The sequence below is a fragment of the Pristiophorus japonicus genome, chromosome 5 (assembly GCF_044704955.1).
Source record: "Pristiophorus japonicus isolate sPriJap1 chromosome 5, sPriJap1.hap1, whole genome shotgun sequence".
Classification (NCBI taxonomy): domain Eukaryota; kingdom Metazoa; phylum Chordata; class Chondrichthyes; family Pristiophoridae; genus Pristiophorus; species Pristiophorus japonicus.
In genome coordinates this window covers 206,343,481-206,363,714 of record NC_091981.1, presented here as the reverse complement: position 1 = coordinate 206,363,714, position 20,234 = coordinate 206,343,481, and the positions used below count along the sequence as shown (strand labels likewise).

At 43.3% G+C, this 20,234-nt stretch overlaps 1 protein-coding gene across 3 annotated transcripts in view; it reads right to left on the bottom strand.

Annotated features, from left to right (window-relative positions):
- Positions 1-19,072, bottom strand: part of LOC139264573 (inactive phospholipase C-like protein 2) — a 462,803-nt gene extending 443,731 nt beyond the window's left edge. For 2 of the 3 annotated variants that reach the window (XM_070881252.1, XM_070881254.1), the window contains exon 1: positions 18,327-19,072. In XM_070881252.1, coding sequence (XP_070737353.1) covers positions 18,327-18,575 — 249 coding nt within the window. In that variant the 5' untranslated portion in view covers positions 18,576-19,072. The remainder of the gene's footprint in view (positions 1-18,326) is intronic. The other variant, XM_070881255.1, reaches the window with a different exon arrangement.
- Between the last annotated feature and the right edge of the window lie 1,162 nt (positions 19,073-20,234).

Below are 20,234 nucleotides of genomic sequence, written 5' to 3'. Positions count from 1 at the left end.
GATTATGAAATAAATAATTTGCATTTATATAGATAGCATTTTATCACATCGTCAAGACATACCAGATCACATCACATCCCATGCAGTGAGTTAGCTATTGAAGCGTAGTCCTTATTATGTTGCCAGTTGCAGCAGTTGGTATGCACACAGCAAGGACTCACAAACAGCAAACAAGATTAAGAATCAATTAATATGTTTTTGGTGGTGCTGCTTGAGGGAGGAATGTTGACTACAAAACTGGGGTAACTCCCTGTCCTCTTTCAAATAGTGCTGCTCATTTTTTTTGTACATCTACCTAGATCGGCAGACAGGGCCTCAGTTTCAAATCTCTTCCAAAAGACAGAACATCCAACAATGTAACAATCGCATGGCAGTGCACAAAAGTGTCAGCCTAGATTATGTCCTGAAGTCCTGGAGTAGGCCTTGAACCCACGTGCGTGAGGAAAAATTAAAAACAGGCTCGGCACCAACCCATTTTCCATAACATCCAGACAATCCGGATAATGTAAGAGCTAAGTAACACAATACTGCAAAAGCAGAACATGGTAGATACCTCTAATTACAAGGCAGCAATCTAATCAAGCAATTTTAAGAACATAATAAGAACATAAAAAATAGGAACAGGAGTAGGCCATACAGCCCCTCGAGCCTGCTCCGCCATTCAATATCATGGCTGATCTGATCATGGACTCAGCTCCACTTCCCTGCCCGCTCCCCATAACCTCTTATCCCCTTATCGTTCAAGAAACTGTCTATTTCTATCTTAAATTCATTCAATGTACCAGCTTCCACAGCTCTCTGAGGCAGCAAATTCCACAGATTTACAACCCTCAGAGAGAAGAAATATCTCATCTGTTTTAAATGGGCGGCCCCTTATTTTAAGATCATGCCCTCGAGTTCTAGTCTCCCCCCATCAGTGGAAACATCCTCTCGGCATTCAACTTGTCAAGCCCCCTCATAATCTTATACGTTTCCATAAGATCACCTCTCATTCTTCTGGATTCCAATGAGTAGAGGCCCAAACTCCTCAACCTTTCCTCATAAGTCAACCCCCTCATCCCCAGAATCAACCTAGTGAACCTTCTCTGAACTGCCTCCAAAGTAAGTATATCCTTTCGTAAATATGGAAACTAAAACTGCACGCAGTATTCCAGGTGTGACCTCACCAATGCCTTGTATAGCTGCAGTAAGACTTGCCTGCTTTTATACTCCATCCCCTTTGCAATAAAGGCCAAGATACCATTGGCCTTACTGATCACTTGCTGTACCTGCATACTATCCTTTTGTGTTTCGTGCACAAGTACCCCCAGGTCTCACTGTACTGCAGCACTTTGCAATCTTTCTCCATTTAAATAGTAACTTGCTCTTTGATTTTTTTTCTGCCAAAGTGCATGACCTTACACTTTCCAACATTATACTCCATCTGCCAAATTTCTGCCCACTCACTTAGCCCATGTCCTTTTGCAGATTTTTTGTGTCCTCCTCACACATTGCTTTTCCTCCCATCTTTGTATCGTCAGCAAACTTGGCTACATTACACTCAGTCCCTTCTTCCAAGTCATTAATGTAGATTGTAAATAGTTGAGGTCTCAGCACTAATCCCTGCGGCACTCCACTAGTTACTGGTTGCCAACCAGAGAATGAACCTGTTGTGTATCTGTAAAGCATGCACTCCCATGTTCCACCACCAGGGAGCTCATCCCCTGAAGTCCCAAGGGATCCCAGAATCCCTTGGGAGCACTGTATATAAGCCAGCCCCTAAGGCCTGTTCCTCACTCTGGAGCGTCTTATTAAAGACTGAGGTCACTGTTACTTTAACCTCCGTGTGTGCAGCCTCATCTGTGTTAGGAACACAACAGATCCATTTATCCCGATTCTCTGAACTTTTATCTTGTGCAGTAACCTTTTGGATGATGCAGGCCTCCACAAGGCAGAGGGTGATCAGTAATAATCATCTGAACCCAAGAGCAGCTTACTCGCTAGTTCAAATGACCGTTATTAACATTTTATATACCCGTGGCAAGTCACAAACACCTCTGAGGCTGCTCAGTATTGGAAAAACATTTAATGACAGGTCAGGAAACGCAAGATGAGTCAGCCACACCCTCCAGGAATGAATTGCATGAAGCATGTCCGCCACTTACAATTTCTTCCTATCACACTATATTGAAGTGTTTGAATTCTTTACCAATGTCCAGGAGGCAACACAGTACTCTTTACACCCCCAGCCTACACCTGTAAATGTTGCTTTACTCAGAGCCTTTCAAGGTTTCACCATACAAAGTTTCACATGGAACATAATTGCTGGGTGCATGCACCTGGCATCACAGCTATTATGGCGTATATAATAACTTGTTTTTTTACTACATTTCATGTTAACCAAAGGTAATTCATTTTACATTATTTCTCAAATACATGATAGCACATTACAGGTGAGAAAGAAAGAGCTGCGATCGGTGGCAAATCCTCAATCTTCAAGCTCTCACCTAGTATGAGAAGGAAGCTCCCCAAACTCTGCAGAGAAAGGCCATGCAAGGTTTTACATTACATTACATAGGATATATGGCATGGCCCAACCCAGTCAGAGACAAGGAAGTAGGTGAAGAGGTATCAGCTGTAAATACACCATGAATTTCTACTTTACTTCTTTCTCATCCTACTGTACCCTTAGCCAATATGCTTGGACCTGCAGATCTTATTGGTTGTGCATTTAAAAGGTTGCTTGCAGAGCAATAAAGGTTTGTGCAGGCACTGGAGGCCATGTCAGACAGTGTGCTACAGATGGTGTTGTGATTGGAAGAGTTCACTATCCGCATGTGAAAAACCATGTTGGATGACTTTGTAACACTGTAGTGCAGCCTAGATTGACAACCAGAAATCCTGCACCACAATCAGCCACGGAATGGACCACCTTCAAAATTCTCAGGCCTTCAATAACTATTAGCAAAGCGATAAATTAATTCATTCATAAGGGCTAACAGAGATTTGAGGATGAATTTTACAAGATGGAACTCTCTGTGAAGACCCGAGCTTGAACAGAGTGTGGAATGGAGAATTGGGCACAGAGGTCAGCCTGCCAAATCTCTTAATTTTCCAATTAACTGCCATAAAATCAGGAGTGCAACACATCGGGCATGTTGACATCCATACCTAATTCTTGGAGCCGGACACCAATCAAGTGAGGTGCTGATTTGAAACTTCACTTATTTAACATGAATTTAATGTTGAATTGGAAGATTTGTTATCAGCATCCATTCTTGTTTTGGTGGTTCATCCTTTCCCAGATAAATCTGTGCACTCACTCAAAAATGTACAGATGCACAAAGTTTTAAAGTTAGGAAAACCATATTTTTTGCAAGCTAAAGATAAACTTGATATCAACTTCACTGCAGTTTCCGATACCAAAAACACTGGTTTTGGATTTTCCATTGTATTGGGCTGTAGCATGCGAGTTTGTAGTGGCAACATGCAGAAGTTGCGGTGAAAAGGAAACAAAAACTCTTCCTATTGCACAGGTTCACTAAGTTTCAAAAGGATTAGCTGATTAGAAATACTATTAGCACTTGGTTATGTTGTCTATTAGAACTACCCAGTAATCTTGGTATGATTTTTTTTAAATATGAAAAATTAATTAATTGGATATATGAAATTATTTTATTTTCATTTTTCCCTAGCCAAAGCAATTACAAAATAGTATGTTTTTTTTTGGAACTTCTGCTGCCAGCCTACACCCTGGAGATTAACCAACCTTTACACATTTGGCCATAACCAATAATGCTAACAAAGCTGACATTTGTGGATACAGAAGGCAATCACTAACGAAGACCCACTCAAACGCACATACAGTAATATTAAACTTGCACTGCAACATAAAATTATAATGAATCCAATCTCACAAAAAAAATTGTTATTTGAAAGATTGATTTTGTCCATGCGTTATTTGAAGCTGGTAATGCATGAGTGACATTTTCTTAACAAGCAAATATATATTTTTTACAGTTCTACGGCATGACATTTTTAGTCAGTGGCCCATAATTAATATATTTCCTGAATTTTTTTTAATTTACTGACTATTGACGTTTTCTTTGGCATGGGCGAAACCACTCTGGAGTGATTTCGGAACCTTTCCTAGCACTTGTCAGCTTGGGCCAGTACTCTTTCCTAAGTCAGAAGGCTGTGGATTGAAGTCCCACTCCAGGACTTGAGCACATGATATAGGCTGATGGTTCAGTGCAGTATGAAGGGAATGCTGCATTTCAGATGTGAAAATAAACTAAGACCCTTACTACCTTCAATATTCAAAGAACAATAAATTAGCTCTCCTGGCCAAATTCATCCCTCAAAAAACTGATTATCTAGTTATTTGTCTCTTTGCTAGCAAATATTTGCCCACAAAACAATGACTACACTTCAAAAGTAATTAACTGGCTGTGAAATGCTTTCAGATTTCCTGAGGATGTGAAAGGCGATATATGTGAAAGGGAAATCATGCTTGACAAATCTGGAATTTTTTGAGGATGTTTCCAGTAGAGTGGACAAGGGAGAACCAGTTGATGTGTATTTGGACTTTCAGAAGGCTTTCGACAAGGTCCCACACAAGAGATTAATGTGCAAAGTTAAAGCACATGGGATTGGGGGTAGTGTGCTGACGTGGACTGAGAACTGGTTGGCAGACAGGAAGCAAAGAGTAGGAGCAAATGGGTACTTTTCAGAATGGCAGGCAGTGACTAGTGGGGTACCGCAAGGTTCTATGCTGGGGTCCCAGTTGTTTACATTGTACATTAATGATTTAGACGAGGAGATTAAATATAGTATCTCCAAATTTGCGGATGACACTAAGTTGGGTGGCAGTGTGAGCTGCGAGGAGGATCCTATGAGGCTGCAGAGTGACTTGGATAGGTTAGGTGAGTGGGCAAATGCGTGGCAGATGAAGTATAATGTGGATAAATGTGAGGTTATCCACTTTGGTGGTAAAAACAGAGAGACAGACTATTATCTGAATGGTAACAGATTAGGAAAAGGGGAGGTGCAACGAGACCTGGGTGTCATGGTACACCAGTCATTGAAGAGTGGCAGGCAGGTACAGCAGGTGGTTAAGAAAGCAAATGGCATGTTGGCCTTCATGGCGAGGGGATTTGAGTACAGAGGCAGGGAGGTGTTACTATAGTTGTACAGGGCCTTGGTGAGGCCACACCTGGAGTATTGTGTACAGTTTTGGTCTCCTAACTTGAGGAAAGACATTCTTGCTATTGAAGGAGTGCAGCGAAGGTTCACCAGACTGATTCCCGGGATGGCGAGACTGACATATCAAGAAAGATTGGATCAACTGGGCTTGTATTCACTGGAGTTCAGATGAATGAGAGGGGATCTCATAGAAACGTTTAAAATTCTGACGGGTTTAGACAGGTTAGATGCAGGAAGAATGTTCCCAATGTTAGGGAAGTCCAGGACCAGGGGTCACAGTCTAAGGATAAGGGGTAAGCCATATAGGACCGAGATGAGGGGAAACTTCTTCACCCAGAGAGTGGTGAACCTGTGGAATTCTCTACCATAGAAAGTTGTTGAGGCCAATTCACTAAATATATTCAAAAAGGAGTTAGATGTAGTCCTTACTACTAGGGGGATTCAAGGGGTATGGTGAGAAAGCAGGAATGGGGTACTGAAGTTGCATGTTCAGCCATGAATGGCGGTGCAGGCTCGAAGGGCCGAATGGCCTACTCCTGCACCTATTTTCTATGTTTCTATATAAATGCAAGCTCTTTATTTCCTCAGGAGCATAAATAAAATAAAAACAGAACTATATAGATCAGGCTGGCATAAAGAAAACAAAAAGGTATTAAAGAAACAGAAAAGACATATCGGAGAGAGTAGAATTTGACCACCAAGCTTTTTCGATGACTACTTTGTTTGGGAATGGTAACCATTGTGACTTCCTGAAAAGAAAACAGAGGAAAATAAAACCTCTGGATTTATGAAAGGATAATGCACCATAAGTCATACATCAGAGTTACATATGCTTTGTATCTTTTCTATGCATTTTGCAAATGATCGTTGGCCGGGGAGTAAGTAATTGTTGGTCGGGGTGGGGAAGCGATCGTTGACTTTAAAATCCCACTATCCTATTTTATTGAAGTACGGAGAATACTGGTCTTACAATAGCATTAACAAACAAAAGCATATCACAACACTTTAGCATAAAGTGCTTTTTGGTTTCTAAAATGTATGATTGGTAATATTTCTCAACATATCTGCAATACTATACTTCAAAAATGTTAACTTTAATATTACAATTTCCATTTTTAATGTTATTAAAGTAAAGTAAAATACAGAAGCCAAGATACTCTAGGTTTCTTACTTGCCCCATCATTTCACCAGAATAACATATTTGGAGCCTTAAAGTAAGTAGTATAGCAGCTCAATAGCATATATTCATTGGTGAATGTTCTATTTAAAAATTGAAATGTTGATATGAACATTTCAAAATGGCAGCATAGCATTAATAGAATAGAACAATGTTTTTTAATAGTTTTCATATATAGTAATGTCTGTCCAGTCCAGCAAAATAGATCCTATGCCTCCATTAGCTCTTGAAGAATGATACATTTTTCATGTCTGAAAAGTAGATAGAATTCATCTGTCATGCTTCCCATGCACTGCGCTACCAAGCAATAAACTTAGTTCATGCTTGACATCAACTGCTACAGAATATAAAATAGGATCACTGGCTGTTTATGGGTGCAAGTCATGCGACTCTGAATTTAATATGGTAACTCTGCACAGCACCTCACAAAAAAAAACAGCGAGTTGTGCCAGAAACTCTGTCAGGCCAAATGAAACAATCCAGCACAGCTTTTATTTTTAGTCACTTTGATCTTTATGCAATGCACAACAACAATAATGCACTGTGGTCACATTTCACATGTCTGGAAAATTAATCTTGACCTTACATTGTTTTATGTTTCCCACCGATCGTTGCATTTCCTAAGTGGCTCATCCCTGCCAGTAATTTTCACATCTTGCTACCAAATACTGATTATGAACAATCCTAATTTCAGCAAGTGCTACATCAAGCATCTTGGCTACAAAAGGACTTCATGCTATGTGCACGAGTTAAAAATGTGAAGGTTATTCCCACCATCCAATCATGATTGTACATCTCTTACACTACATTTTAAGTTAGCAGATAATAGCTCCCAATCAATTCAGAGTGTGGTCCCAGAGGTGACCTTCAACCTAATCCAGATATAACCATTTTAGAGACTAATTATTACTGCATTGTTATTCAAAGATTATTGCTCAAAATCTGACAGTAATTACACCGAGTTAAAGAGACAGCAATATTATAAAGATTGTCTTAAAGCTTTAAAACTTTTTTCTACCACAGTAACCAAAAATATTTAACTAATAACATTTCTAAGCATTTGTCTATGCACCTGTTTTATCAATTGACTCTTCTTGCTCGGTAGTCCTCTATCCTAATGCTATCAGCCCCAAAGCACAGATTTGCAGCAGAAAAATTCTACAGCATCTCAGATTTTTTTTTTTATATAAGCTTTCATACGGATCAAGTGCTGCTTCAGTCCTCAAACTGGATGTTAGAAGCTTTATCCTACTAGTTCACATTCATACCATGTATTTGTGATTCATGTTGTTGCTGTACTTATTTCTTCTTGGATATGGACAATAATTGCAGGTTCTAATGTCTTAGCTACTTACAGCTTCATCCATTCAATGAATGTTACTGTGATCTCCATGTCTAAATGAGGAGACGGTTAACTACTAATGTATCTAGCATCACACTGGCGCTGGTGAGCGAGTCATTTCAATGTAAGGAGAACTAAAATGTTTATGTATTTTGTTGCTACAATTTGTATGCTCAGGCTTGTAGACAAAAACATTGAAACAAAGTAAATTAGTATTCTACATTAATGATTTTGGGTACAAGTCTTTCTTTTCTCTCTTAAAAATGCTGCTAGAAACCCCAAATGCAGTAGCAGATCCATATAACGACAGCATCATGCCGTCTAACCATTTTCTCATTGTAAGCTCTTCCCTTTCTTGCCTTGCAGCAGATTCTGTGTACCAACATTTCCTTTACAGTATAGGACTTGAAATTAACACTGGTCCAGTGGAACAAGATCAGTACATTGAACACTAGACTATTAACAGGGGTGTGATCACTTTGAAGGATCAGCGAGCCACTACATGCAAATTGCTCCAACAGAAGGTTCATGCAGGCTTTTTACAAACTTCCTTTAATGTCTGTGCATGTGTGCAGTAATTTCTAAGACTCTGGTGGACCAGGTGACTTCTCTCAGTTACTAGCTCTAGTATTTAACGCTTTTTCCTGTTTTAATTCTAAACTCTGCAACATCAGAACATCAGAATAGGGTAGTACATGTAGCAACAGTCATGTTTCATGTACTATAGGGCTAGACTTTCATTATTATCGCTATCGCCCAAAAATGGATGATATTTCCAGCGTTAGTGGTTGTTTTATTTTTCAGGATCGCCGGAATATTACCCATTTTAAAAACTGCTAGTTTCACCTGTTTAATTTGGGCGATAGTCGTAGCGATGTGAAATGGGCGATAGCGATGTATTCAGTCGTGCAAGGCCGACATCTATAGCAACGGCCGTTCTGCACGTGCGCGTTATTTTTTGTCAATTAACTTTTCCCGCGATTCGGGAGAAGGTCAGGGGTCATCGGCGCATGCTCAGAAGACAAAGGGAGGGAGAGAAGGAAGGTTGTATCTAGGCAATGGAGATGGAACACGAGAAATCGGAGAGTGAGATATTGCGGAGGTTGCAAGGAGAAGGAGGACGAAAGCCTTTTCTGACTAAGGCAACAAAGCTCTGGCCCACGAGGTGGAGACTCAGTGGGGCCAATTAACCCAGGCTGGGCATGGGAACACCCACCCCCCAGATATACCAGCGAATATGGGCGGACATCGCCCAAGTAGTAACTTCGGCAGCCCACGACCTGAGAGAGCCAAACTAGTGCCACAAGCGCTGGAACAGTCTGGTAGCATCAGAAAGAGTAAGTATTAAATTATTAAATTTATAATTGTAACGATGCACTGACTCATTAATTAGAATGTAAATCTGCCGGATTGCAATTAAGCTGGGTAAACTTGGGTAGCATCCCGGTTAAGATTTGGACTGGGGTCAAAGGAATGACTGGAAACAGACAGATTGCAAACACTCGGCATTTCTACCACTTTAGTTGAGAAGAAGGAGAATTATTAAATTATATCGCCGCTTGCGTGCCATGAGCAAATCTTTATCTTGGGCACCGTCTCCTTTTGGTTAGGTTGGTGGATGGGGCACGACTGAGCACTGAGGGGGCCGCTCAGCTTTGCCCAGACTGTGAGAGTCTCTCCGGCTGCTGTCGGTCACACAGTGACCCAGCCTGGACTGGGGGAGAGCTGGCCTGGCTCACTGTCTGCCCTGGGACATTAGCTCTGGCCACACGGAGGTCTCCAAGCACCGCCCTGGGACATGGTGCCCCCTCCCCTCATGGTTCTGTCATTGCCCAGCTCAACAACTCACCACCTGATATCCCTCCCCCTCCTTGGGGACCTCCATCGATTGCAATAACCCGGCTCCCTCCCCTCAGGCAGCGAATGGCATGGCCCGTGGATGGGGCCTTTCCTAGGGATTGTATGCGAGGGGCTTGGTGTCACGCATTAGTTCCCAACCACGATCTTATTAAATTTCTTCGCTGAACGTAGATGTTATAACCATACATCAAATGCATATAAACCATATTAGCATATAATGTTAACAATGAATAGCATGTGCGATGACTAATTGTGGATTACATTATCTGTGTTTCCGTAATAGTACCTAGACCATTAGCTTATGCCATGCTCTTGTCACACTTGCAGAAGATGATATCCAAGAATCGGGCGGAGCGCAGGCGGAACGGAGGAGGGCCTGCGGATCTTTTTCAGTTAACCGACCTGGAGGAGAGTGCCTCAGCCCTTGTAGGGGCACATAATTGTTCTGCCACCCCTGGTGGTGCAGATCCCGTTGTTGCGTCACGTGAGTAATGTGTAAACGAGTGGTAATTTAAAGTAATTTAATGCCATTTGATAATATATGATGTAATGTTATGCATGCAGCTTCTGTACTCTCATGTTAATTATATGTATCGTCTGACATTCATATTTATTGCAGTAATGTTGCTCCTCATACATATCATCATTATAGGCGGTCCCTCGAATGAGGATGACTTGATTCCACGAGTTCACAGGTGTTTCGATGAAGGACCCGATGTTTCAGTCCTGAACTCCAATTGAGGGGGTGGAAGATGCCTGTGCGTGAATTTTTTTAACGCAGTGTTAACATTCTCATGCCTCCCCTTCTCTTCTACTAACCTCAATTATGTTTTCCAGCTCCCCAGGCGCAATGTCGGAATCTGGAGCATCACCCCTCTTGCTGCAGGTCGTGCTGACTGCGGGGGAAGCTACAACTGAGGAGGATGATGAGCCTCAACCGTGCTGCTCCGCGCCGGTTGAGGCATCAACTGAAGAGTCTGCAGTACCTGTGCCCACATCATCTTCAACGGATGAAGTAGAGGGGCCAAACGGCTTGCAGCAGGTCACTCAGAGTGGACCAGTGCCCATGCCGATCCCGCAGAGGTTAGGACGGCGAGGTAGGCATGCGCAGCGATAGGCAGATGTAAACCAGGACATGGTGTCTCTGGTGAGAGCGAGCATCGACATTGGTTGAGAGCTCCTCCAAGTGATTGGTGGGTTGCCGCACTATCTGCGCGAATCTCGGAGGACATGGGGCAGATGGTTGCGGCAAATGGCAAACGGCCGACTCAGTCGGTGCCATACGGCAGGCGATGGTTTTGGGATACGGCACTGCACCCCAAGGTGCCATACCATCAACTTTGACAGATGTGAATCAGGAGGAAGCAGTTGCTTCTGACTTGGAAGACGTTTCTTCGGAAACGTTTCTTCCTGGGGCCCAAGAATTGAATCTGCCAACGTCACCGCCCCTCACAGCAGCATCGCTCGAGGTGCCCTGCTGCAAGACGACTTGGCATTAGTGGCGGTAGAAAGGGGAGCGCAAGTGGGAAAGGGCGTTTACGACAAGGGGAGGTAGAGGGAAGCGTGGCCACAGGTAGGGGGATATTTACTTGGTTGGGAGGGGGGGTCTTATTCTTGTTACTGTTTATATTGTTATTAAAATTGTTGACTGTTGGGGGTGGTCGTTATTGTTATTAAAAATGTGTTGAATGTTGGGGGGTGGGAAGGGGTTTTAGTACTTTTATATTTTTATCGTCATTGAAAATTTATTGTTGTGTGATTGTTGGGGGTGGGGGAAGAGGTGGGTGTTATATAGTTTGTTTAATTTTTTTTTACCTCAATTGTTAAATTATTAAAGATTTTTTATTTAACTTTACAATTGTTGTGCAGTGTCTTCCAATAATCTATGGTTAAACATCAATACAAGGGTTGCAAACAATGGCCAGGCCAGGATGGAATGTAACGTAACGCAACGCAACTATAACTGTCACCAACGTAAGTTCACACAAAGCATTCATTTATGAGCTGCTGATGCAACAGTCTTGCAACTGCGAAATTACCACAATTATTTGCTTATGGTCGACAACTAGCTGCACATTCAGGGATTGAAATCCTTTTCGGTTACAGGAAACCTCTGCATCCTGTAAAGGTTCTCGTAAGGTGATGTGCATACAGTCTATTCCTCCCTGCTCCTTGGAGAAGTTTGCAATTCTCTGTGCCTCCCTGGTCATTGAGAAGTTTATTAAGTCCATCCGGTGTGCGTAAAGGGCTTCAGTCACCTGTCGAATGCAGCAATGTGTGGCGTGCTGAGAGATGAAGCAAATGTCGCCAGCTGAGGCCTGAAAGGAGCCTGATGCATAGAAGGAAAGTGACGCAGTAACCTTAACCTCAACAGTCAGTGCGGTCCTGATGGTGCTGGTAGGCTGCAGATCTCCCTTAATTAAACATAGAAACATAGAAAATAGGTGCAGAAGTAGGCCATTCGGCCCTTCAAGCCTGCATCGCCATTCAGTAAGATCATGGCTGATCATTCCCTCAGTATCCCTTTCCTGCTTTCTCTCCATACCCCTTGATCGCTTTAGCCGTAAGGGCCATATCTAACTCCCTTTTGAATATATCCAATGAATTGGCATCAACAACTCTCTGCAGCAGGGAATTCCACAGGTTAACATCCTCATCGCAGTCCTAAATATCCTACCCCTTATCCAAAGACTATGTCCCCTGGTTCTGGACTTCCCCAACATCGGAAACATTCTTCCCGCATCGAACCTGTCCAGTCCCATCAGAATCTTATACGTTTCTATGAGATCACCTCTCATCCTTCTAAACTCCAGTGAATAAAGGCCCAGTTGATCCAGTCTCTCCTCATATGTCAGTCCAGCCATCCCTGGAATCAGTCTGGTGAACCTTCGCTGCACTGCCTCAATAGCAAGAACGTTCTTCCTCAGATTAGGAGACCAAAACTGAACACAATATTCCAGGTGAGGCCTCACTCAGGCCCTGTACAACTGCAGTAAGACCTCCCTGCTCCTATACTCAAGTCCCCTAGCTATGAAGGCCAACATACCATTTGCCTTCTTCACCACCTGCTGTACCTGCATGCCAACTTTCAATGACTGATGAACCATGACACCCAGATCTCGTTGCAACTCCCCTTTTCCTAATCTGCCGCCATTCAGAAAATATTCTGCCTGAGTGCTTTTGCCACCAAAATGGATAACCTCACATTTATCCACATTATACTGCATCTGCCATGCATTTGCCCACTCGCCTAACCTGTCCAAGTCACCTTGCAGCCTCTTAGCATCCTCCTCACAGGTTAGTGTCATCTGCAAACTTGGAGATATTACACTCAATTCCTTCATCTAAATCGTTAATGTATATTGTAAAGAGCTGCGGTCCCAGCAATGAGCCCTGCGGCACTCCACTAGTCACCACCTGCCATTCTGAAAAGGACACATTTATCCCAACTCTCTGCTTCCTGTCTGCCAACCAGTTCTTTATCCACGTCAATACATTACCCCCAATACCAAGTGCTTTGATTTTGCACACCAATCTCTTGTGCAGGACCTTGTCAAAAGCCTTTTGAAAGTCCAAATACACCACATCCACTGGTTCTCCCTTGTCCACTCTGCTAGTTACATCCTCAAAAAATTCTAGAAGATTCGTCAAGCATGATTTCCCTTTCATAAATCCATGCTGACATGGACCGATCCTGTCACTACTTTCCAAATGCGCTGCTATTTCATCCTTAATGATTGATTCCAACATTTTCCCCACTACTGATGTCAGGCTTACCGGTCTATACTTACCCGTTTTCTCTCTCCCTCCTTTTTTAAAAAGTGGTGTTACATTAGCTACCCTCCAGTCCATAGGAACTGATCCAGAGTCGATAGACTGTTGGAAAATGATCACCAATGCAGCCACTATTTCTAGGGCCACTTCCTTAAGTACTCTGAGATGCAGACTATCAGGCCCCCTGGGATTTATTGGCCTTCAATCCCATCAATTTCCCTAACACAATTTCCCGCCTAATAAGGATATCCTTCAGTTCTTCCTTCTCACTAGACCCACTGTCCCCTAGTACATTCAGAAGGTTATTTGTGTCTTCCTTCATGAAGGCAGAACCAAAGTACTTGTTCAGTTGGTCTGCCATTTCTTTGTTCCCCATTATAAATTCACCTGAATCCGACTGCAAGGGACCTACGTTTGTCTTCACTAATCTTTTTCTCTTCACATATTTATAGAAGCTTTTGCAGTCAGTTTTTATGTTCCCTGCAAGCTTCCTCTCGAACTCTATTTTCCCCTCTTAATTAAACCCTTAGTGCTCCTCTGTTGAATTCTAAATTTCTCCCAATCCTCAAGTGTGTTTTTTCTAGCCAATAGATATGCCTCTTCCTTGGTTTTAACACTATCCTTAATTTCCCTTGTTAGCCACGGTTGAGCCACCTTCCCAGTTTTATTTTTACTCCAGACAGGGATGTCCAATTGCTGAAGTTCATCCATGTGATCTTTAAATGTTTGCCATTGCTTATCCATGGTCAACCCTTTAAGTGTCATTTGCCAGTCTATCCTAGCCAATTCGCACCTCATATCATCGAAGTTACCTTTCCTTAAGTTCAGGACTCTAGTTTCTGAATTAACTGTGTCACTCTCCATCTTAATAAAGAATTCTACCATATTATGGTCACTCTTCCCCAAGGGGCCTCGCACAACAAGATTGCTCATTAGTCCCTTCTCATTACACATCACGTTCCTCGAAATATTGGTCAAGAAAACCATCCCGAATATACTCCAAGAAATCCTCCTCCACCGCATTGCTACCAGTTTGGTTAGCCCAATCAATATGTAGATTAAAACTGCTGTACTTTTATTGCACACATCCCTTATTTCTTGTTTGATGCTGTCCCCAACCTCACTACTACTATTTGGTGGTCTGTACACAACTCCCACTAGCGTTTTCGGCCCTTTGGTATTCCACAGCTCCACCCATACTGATTCCACATCATCCAGGCTAATGTCCCTCCTTACTATTGCATTAATTTCCTCTTTAAACAGCAATGCCACCCCGCCTCCTTTTCCTCTCTGTCCATCCTTCCTACATGTTGAATACCTCTGGATGTGGAGTTCCCAGTCTTGGTCAGCCTGGAGCCATTTCTCCATGATGCCAATTACATCATATCCGTTAACTGCTATCTACACAGTTAATTCATCCACCTTATTCCGAATACTTCTCGCATTGAGGCACAGAGCCTTCAGGCTTGTCTTTTTAACACACTTTGCCCCTTTAGAATTTTGCTGTAATGTGACCCTTTTTGTTTTTTGCCTTGGGTTTCTCTGCCCTCCACTTTTACTATTCTCCTTTCTATCTTTTGCTTCTGCCTCCATTTTATTTCGCTCTGTCTCCCTGCATAGGTTCCCATCCCCCTGCCATGTTAGTTTAACTCCTCCCCAACAGCACTAGCAAACACTCCCCCGAGGACATTGGTTCCGGTCCTGCCCAGGTGTAGACCGTCCAGTTTGTACTGGTCCCACCTCCCCCAGAACTGGTTCCAATGTCCCAGGAATTTGAATCCCTCCCTTCTGCACCACTCCTCAAGCCACGGATTCATCGGAGCTATCCTGCGATTCCTACTCTGACTAGCACGTGGCACTGGTAGCAATCGTGAGATTACTACTTTTGAGGTCCTACTTTTTAAATTTAACTCCTAGCTCCCTAAATTCATCCCATCGGAACTCATCCCGTTTTTTACCTATATCGTTGGTACCTATACGCACCACGACAACTGGCTGTTCACCCTCCCTTTTCAGAATGTCCTGCACCCGCTCCGAGACACCCTTGACCCTTGCACCAGGGAGGCAACATACCATCCTGGAGTCTCGGTTGCGGCCGCTGAAACGCCTATCTATTCCCCTTACAATCGAATTCCCTATCACTATAGCTCTCCCACTCTTTTTCCTGCCCTCCTGTGCAGCAGAGCCACCCACAGTGCCATGAACTTGGCTGCTACTGCTCTCCCCTGATGAGTCATCCCCCTCAACAGTACCCAAAGCGGTGTATCTGTTTTGCAGAGGGATGACCGCAGGGTACCCCTGCACTAGCTTCCTTGCACTGCTCTTCCTGTTGGTCACCCATCCTCCATCTGGCTGTGTACCTTTAATCTGCGGTAAAACCAACTCGCTAAACGTGCTATTCACTTCATTCTCAGCATCATGAATGCTCCAGAGTGAATCCACCCGCTGCTCCGGTGCCGCAATGTGGTCTGTCAGGAGCTGGAGGCGGATACACTTCCTGCACACGTAGTCATCAGGGACAATGGAAGCGTCCCTGACTTCCCACATAGTACATGAGGAGCATATTACGCATCTGAGCTCTCCTGCCATGTCTTAACCCTTAGATTAACTTAATTTGGCTACAACAATGCTAAAGGTTATTTACTAATAAAGAAAAGAAAAAAAAGAGAAGCTACTTACCAATCACCAGCCAATCACTTACCCCCTTGGCTGTGAAGTCACCTTTCGATTTCTTTCTACTTTTTTGCCTCACTGCTGCAGCTGCATCGGCTGGCATCTCCGACGCACCTCGCTGGTCCCCGAACTGCTGGGCCTTTTATAGGCCGCTGCCGTTCCGACTCCCGCCTCGCCAACGCACCTCGCTGGTCCCCAAACTGCTGGGCCTTTTATAGGCCGCTGCCGTTCCGACTCCCGCCTCTCCGACACACCTCGCTGGTCCCCGAACTGCTGGGCCTTTTATAGGCCGTTGCCGTTCCGACTCCCACCTCTCCAACACACCTCGCTGATCCCCGAACTGCTGGGCATATCTCACTGATGACCTCCTTTCGGAAGCGCAGCCTTCTAATGCACGCGTTATCGGACAAATCCAGGTATGATCACTTCTCCCTGTAAATGCATTGGGTGTAATGTCTCCTCCTCCTAGCAGTCTGCCACCTTTTTGATTGAAGAGCATTATGTGCCCAATGAACCTTCTCCCATCTCTATTTTACAGCATGAGTCGTCATCAATACTGGCTGAGAAATTACAGGCCCCATCACTATAAATGCCCTAATCTGTCTTCAAAATTCTTAAATTGTCCTCAACAAACACAATATAAACTCGAAATTGACCACAATGTGATTAGATGATTGGCAAGATTCTAAAACGCCCTTAAAATCACCCACACATTATTTCAATGCTCTCATCAACTTGAAGCAACCTTTTATTTAACTTCCTCCGATTTACAAAATGGCATCCATTCCGCCGGATTAAGGTCAGGTGAGTGCAGCTTTTCTTGAGCGTCTTTTTGGGTGCGTGATCATTTGGGCAATATGCCGAAAGTAGCGCTCGGCAATATTTGGGCATTAGTTTTCATTATAAACAGTATTCTGGGCCTTGCACAAGTGATGACGTCAGATTTTATTTCTTTTAAAGTTCATTCCTGTATGCCGAAAGTTTCACTGGCGATAAATTGGCAATAATCGGGCGGTAGTTTCCATTTATCATCAAATATGGGTGGTAAACTGAATCTCGGCGATTATATGGGCGCTAAACGGGCGGAAAAATACCAAACGTCTAGCCCTATATCATAACAATGTCCAAGAAAGTATTAGGGGGGAGGCTTCCCCACGTGGAACATGAGCTTTTAACATTAATTAAAAGGATAATTCAATCTGTGCTATCCTATGTACCTTCCAGTAATCGTTCACAAAACAATACTGACAAAGACCTCAAAATCAGATTGCTTTCAATCAATGGTCATCAAAGTTGGTGGGGGAGAAAGAGGGCAAACAACGAGAACCAGAATATGTGGAAGATTTTAAAAAGGTACTAAATAAATTGTATTACATAGACCTTTCTCTTTTCTCAATGACACTGCCAACATTTCTGCTACACAAAGAAAAGTATTACTGTCACAGGGCTGTATACTATTTTTCTGTAACTAGTTTTGGCAATTTTTTGTTTTTTCCTTGCCTTGACTTGACTTTTACAGATCCTGTGAAATACACATCAAGCTTACAGCAGCTTTGCCAAAAACATCTACAGACACAAATCTCAAAACAAATGTTTCAAAGCAATTACTGCTGTAGAATCATACAATTCAACTATCCTCAACCTAATCACAACTCCATAATGGTAGGTAAACCCATAAACAAATTTCAGAAATCACCAAGTATTTACATTAATACTACAGAAATATTAAAATTACTTATCAGATTAAATTGTCATAACAACGACAGCCACATAGTAGCAAATACACCTAAATCGAATGTCAAATCTCTACAATATTCCAGCAGAATTTAATGTACCCATCTCTAGAATAAATGTCAAACCTTCATCGTTACCTGCCAAACCATTATCACTCTTTCCTCAACCGAGTACACCCATCTGATGAGCAGTGTGTGCAAAGAGATATAATGAGGAGTAAAACAGGATATATTATATATAAATATTCACAAGTATTTGAAAGCAAAACTTTCTTTGGAATATTAATTTTTCAGACCCCTGTCGATTTATCTATAATATATTTTAGCAATTATATTACTTTTTATACGTAGTGTTCTATGATTTTGAAGAAAATGTACAGAATTGCACCTGTAAATTATAGCAGAGCTCATTTATATACGGGACATGATTCCCTACCAAAGCATATGCCCTTCCAATGCGTTCGATCCTTTAGCAGTTAGCCAAGTAATCTTCAATTCAGTGTTTACTTGTATAAAAACTGCGAGGGCAGATACAAGAAAATTGAGAAATGATTTGCATTTACCGTATGGTTTTCGATCTTACCTTGATGATGCTGCTTCTGCGAGGGATTCCAGGTTTTCCATCTTGGGATGCTGCTGTTGCTGGTGAAGGTGTGAATGTCTCTGCTCCGGGACTTGATGGCAGGACTCCTCCCGCTGCAATCACCGGCTCCTCTCCCACACAGTCCCCGTTCGAGAAAGCTTCAACTCCCTCCTTTTTGGCCGAGGAGGGCGAAGCAGAACACGAAGGCACCAGAGACGGGACACCACATTCCGCCTTTCCTTCCGCCATGGCTTTCTTTTTTCTTAATTTTTTTTTATAAACTTACAAAATAAAACTAAATCCAAAAGGTGGACTTCTAACTCTTTAAATTGTCTACAATGTGCATGGTATAATTTTTTTTAAATTGCAAAAAAAACACAGATCCCAATACGTGTTGCAAACCTCCCGCTATAAGAGTAAGTGACAGTCCCTCCTGCATACGAACGAACTACTGCCACCAACCGAAATCCCTCTGAGCAGGCAACGCTAAAAAAAAATGTATCAGAAAGCCGCAACATTTACATTTCTGCGCCTCTGATGCTATCTCGACCAATCCATGTTCGAGTTGCAGATGCGGGGTTTTAATCCTTCCAGGAATATGAAAAGAAAGCGGCGCAGCAGCGAGTGCAACAGCACTGGACGCTGACAGCTCGGGCTCTGCGTTTCCCCGGTGACAGACTCGCGCTCCTCCCCGATGATTGACAGCTCGGAGATTGCTTTTTTTTCTCTCTCACTCGTAGTGGAGCGGGGCTACAGAATGCCAATCATTTCGCCCGCCGGCGGCTCCTGTCAACAAGGAAACACCTGATGGTTACAATCCCCACCCACTGACGCCCCGCCCACACACGCCCCTCCTCCCTATCACCGCACAGCGCGCCGCCACCCGGACCTACCATTGGGCAAACAGAAGGAAGGCAGAATCTGACTGGCCATTGCGTCACAATCGCAAAGGTTCTATTGGACCACTCGCCGCGCTTCTGGTATTGGCCAATAGCGGAAGAAAATCCAATTGGACAAGCAATTGTTCCGATTAAATGTTGAAATTTGATTGGACGGTGATAAGAGGAACTGAGAACTTTAAAATATATCATAAATATGCTAAGTGCAATTGAGCAGTCACTCGTGCATCTCAAGTCAGATAGCCGCTGACAGTAGCCTGTAGAACAGTAGACAGTAGAACTTTTTATAAAGTGTTGGACGTTAATAAAGGCAATCAAATTATTCTACATGTTCAAAAATAAACTACCCAATTTCAGTCAGAATAATCTTGAATTGGCCAGAGGTCACCCTAGAGAAAAGCACCTTATACCACATCTGGACATAGGTGAACCACCTGCGTAGCACCATCTGGGCACCACGCCCCAACACTTGATCATCATCATAGACAGTCCCTCGGAATCGAGGAAGACTTGCTTCCATAGAAACATAGAAACATAGAAAATAGGTGCAGGAGTAGGCCATTCGGCCCTTCTAGCCTGCACCGCCATTCAATGAGTTCATGGCTGAACATGCAACTTCAGTACCCCATTCCTGCTTTCTCACCATACCCCTTGATTCCCCTAGTGAGTTCTTTGGTGGCTGAACAGTCCGATACGAGAGCCACAGTCTCTGTCACAGGTGGGACAGACAGTCGTTGAGGGATGGGAGTGTGTGGGACTGGTTTGCCACACACTCCGCACCCCCGCTGCCTGTGCTTGACCTCTGCACACTCTCGGCGTTGAGACTCGAAGTGCTCAGCGCCCTCCCGGATACACTTTCTCCACTTAAGGCGATCTTTGGCCAGGGACTCCCAGGTGTCAGAGGGGATGTCACTCTTTATCAGGGAGGCTTTGAAGGTGACCTTGTAACATTTCCGCTGCCCACCTTTGGCTTGTTTGCCGTGAAGGAGCTCCGCATAGAGCACTTGCT